Here is a 3,148-nt window from a genome sequence, read left to right on the forward strand (position 1 = left end):
ACAACCTCAAAAGACCCTGCCAAAATGAGTGGCAGGTGCAGATACTGGGTCCACACTTACCAAAGAGCAGCAATGACTACGGAAAATGCTCCATGCTCAGCCCAGTCCATAGGAAGAGGAGAGCAAAGATGCAAAGGGAAGAACTTGTATATTTGAAGTTGGGGAGACAGAAAGGAAGGAAAAGCAAAAGAACAGCCCCCTCAAAATGGGGGAGAGGGGGAAAAAAAGAAAAAAATAATCAGCTACAACCTGAAAAACTGAAGTTGGAGGAAGGAAGCCTCCCTCCAAAAATCATGAGGGCTTGCCCTGACCCCGGGAGGGGCAGCTCTCCAGTTTACAATAGACCGTGTTGGAGTTCTTGCATCGGCAACCTGGACGATTGACGCGGTCGTAACACCCCCGACAGAGTTTCAGGCATCCCTTGGCAGGAGGGTAGCAAAGCAAGCAGGGCAGGAACAAGGACATGGCTCCCATGCACAGGTACCTAGAACAGCAGTGTGACTGGGAACAAGAGCAGGGATTATCCGCGTAAGAGTCCCCTTCATCGTCGTTCGAACAGTGGTAAAAGACGCCTTTGACCAAGCACATGCAGGTGCTGTACTCCACCATGCTCTCCGCAGAGCACAGGCACTGCCGGTTGCAGGCCAGGCAGGAAGGGAGAGCCCTCGGGGCCGTGCACTCGCCGCACTTGCACTTCCCACACTGTTCGCAGATGAACTTGTGTTGCGTCAAGTCCTCTTTCAAAGGACCCTTCAGATCATCTACAATCAGAGACAACTGCTTGGGCTGCGTCCGGATTGTCCGATCGGATCTGTGGCCGGAGCCCAGCCTGGATGGAGGCGACCGCCCCAGCAGCCCTTGCTCCGAGGAAGCGCTGCTGCTGCTCCCAGAGCTCGCTGCGCTCCCCGTGCTGGTCGATCTGCTCAAGACGGGAGCCCTTGCGTTATGCTGATGTGCCACGTGCCCCACGTGACTGGGTCTGTGTTCGTAATTATTATTCACATTAATTGGTAGAATTTCGTGAGTCCTCTCATGCTTCTCTTGCCTCGGTGCTGTCCGCGGCCCGGATTTTTTCACCACAGATGGACCTTCGGTGTATTCATTGCTGCCCCTGATGGCCTTGATCTGGTCCAGTGACAAGATAGCTGTCGGCTGGCTCTCTCTTTCATAGTCCAACCGTTGCCGGCTGTCCAAGGAGGGCTGCTGAATCACCACTAGCGAACCACCACTGCCGTGTTGACTTTGGGGCTCCATCTGTAGTGATCTCTACTTCTGGCATTCAGTGGGAACCTGGCATGCATCTGAAATCCTGAAAGAAGAAGACAGAAGGTATAAACAAACACTGCCTGTGTACATATACACACACACAGAGAGATCAAGGGCCAAAGAGGAATAAAGAACGGGATACTTTCTGAAAAGAGAAATGATATGGCAAACCACAAATTGCCCCGGCCACCTGGTACCGATCTCTTTCAGCAGCAGCAGATTACAGCAACCCTGAGGATCTGGCCAAAGTCCAGTAATGGGGAGAGTCTGGGTATGGCATCATAAATGAGGAATGCAAAGGAGACCCCATGCCATTTAAAATAATAATAAAAAAATTTAAAACTCGTGTATTAACCTGTACACTTACTGGGCAAGCCATGGAAAGTGCTTCTCACTTGTTACTGAGCTCAACCTCTGTTTAACCAGCAATAGCCCCCAAATATCCCCAAAACTAAGCTGGAAACAGGCAAGAACATGACCAGCTTCACCTTCTGTACAGCAGAATAAAGAACATGCACAATTCTCACTCTTCTCTCTGAATGTGCAGCATCAGAAAACTCAACAGATTTGCTTCCCAGTACATTTGGAAAGTCTCCTTTTAAAAGTGACGCAAGTGCATGATAGAGTCTTGAACTAAGTACTGTCAAATAGCCAAGACATTTTCTACAGGAAAATAAACCAACTTAACAGCATACAAATCTAAAAGCAAGGGTGCAACTAGTCCTTTTTCAAGTATTTTCTGCCCACAGACCAGGGTGTGAAAGAAAAAGGGGCAGAGAAAGCTCAGATGAACTATGTGTCAGATAAAAAGTACCTAAGGATTCATAAGAATGTTAAGAACAGATGACAGAAACCCCCACAACCTCAAAACACAATCGAAATCCATCTTCACAACACAAACAGATTACGAGCTTCACAAATAGATACATTTTTTAGTCAATCTTTGAAAGAAGTGTTACACGCTTTCATTCTGCCGACACGATTGCAACGCTGGTTGAGCAAACTGCAGTGACAGTTCTGTACCTAGATAATAAAAATCCAGACGACTATCTAAATGCCACCTTTATACAGAGAACCAAGAAAATAAACTGCTTTCCTTTACTGACAGCTGGGGGAAAAGCCCCTTTGCACTCTCCTGCTCTGAGGTGTCATATGTGTTTACCTGAGAGAGGAGAAAGGTAACTGCTATCAAGCATTTCCAAAACTCATCCAATAATCATGAGAAAGAGTCCATCTTGCCTACCCAGAGCACAGCCGGCTCGGAGCTGCTCCCCACTCCGGAGAGAAAAAGAAAGGCACAGTGGCAGAGAAGCAGAGGGATGGACAAGAGCAGGAAAGGTTTCTTCTAACAGGTAGTCAGCATCTTTATCACTCTGACTGCTAATAAATAGTAAGTGACAGCTCCTGCCAGGACGCAAAGTCTTTGTGCTGATCCCACAGTCAGAGATTTCATTTCACATTTCACATTCACCTGTGTCACCAGATCAAGAGAAGGAAAAAAATAAAAAAGTCAAAAACCCAACATGTTCACTTCTAATTCAGGCCACATAGCAAGCTGCCTTCTTTGCAAGCACTGAATACAAATCCACAACAGACCAAGGGTGAATGAATGTGGAAAGGAAAAGATTTACAGCTGTACCAACCAGGAGCTGGGCTCCCCAGGGGACGGAAAAATAATATCCCAAGAAAATGCAAAAGACATCCAGTGCCATCTTTGGGGGGAAAGTGCAACATCAAGACAGCGGCAGGCGGACTGACACGACCAGCTGCAGGGCAAGCAGCGAGCGGCACGGCTGCACAAACCACCTCCACCCCCGGGTAAATAAGTTTTCAACTGTTTTCCCCCCGCGGCCAATAAAATAAAATAAAATAAAATAAAATA

General features: G+C 47.6%; 1 protein-coding gene across 1 annotated transcript; it reads right to left on the reverse strand.

The window, feature by feature from the left end:
• Positions 1-291: 291 nt before the first annotated feature.
• On the reverse strand, positions 292-1,671 carry SPRY1 (sprouty RTK signaling antagonist 1). Its single transcript, XM_010175735.2, has 2 exons — positions 1,634-1,671; positions 292-1,309 (listed from the first exon to the last, which is right to left on the reverse strand). Exon 2 carries the CDS (start codon positions 1,252-1,254, stop codon positions 292-294), a length of 963 nt encoding a protein of 320 aa, XP_010174037.1. The 5' UTR covers positions 1,255-1,309; positions 1,634-1,671.
• Between the last annotated feature and the right edge of the window lie 1,477 nt (positions 1,672-3,148).

This window comes from Antrostomus carolinensis, unplaced genomic scaffold (assembly GCF_000700745.2).
Source record: "Antrostomus carolinensis isolate BGI_N321 unplaced genomic scaffold, ASM70074v2 scaffold7239, whole genome shotgun sequence".
In the NCBI taxonomy this organism is placed as follows: Eukaryota; Metazoa; Chordata; class Aves; order Caprimulgiformes; family Caprimulgidae; genus Antrostomus; species Antrostomus carolinensis.

Bases quoted from the DNA above. Each gene is read 5' to 3' on its own strand.
- SPRY1 (XM_010175735.2), bottom strand. From the start codon at position 1,254: ATGGAGCCCCAAAGTCAACACGGCAGTGGTGGTTCGCTAGTGGTGATT.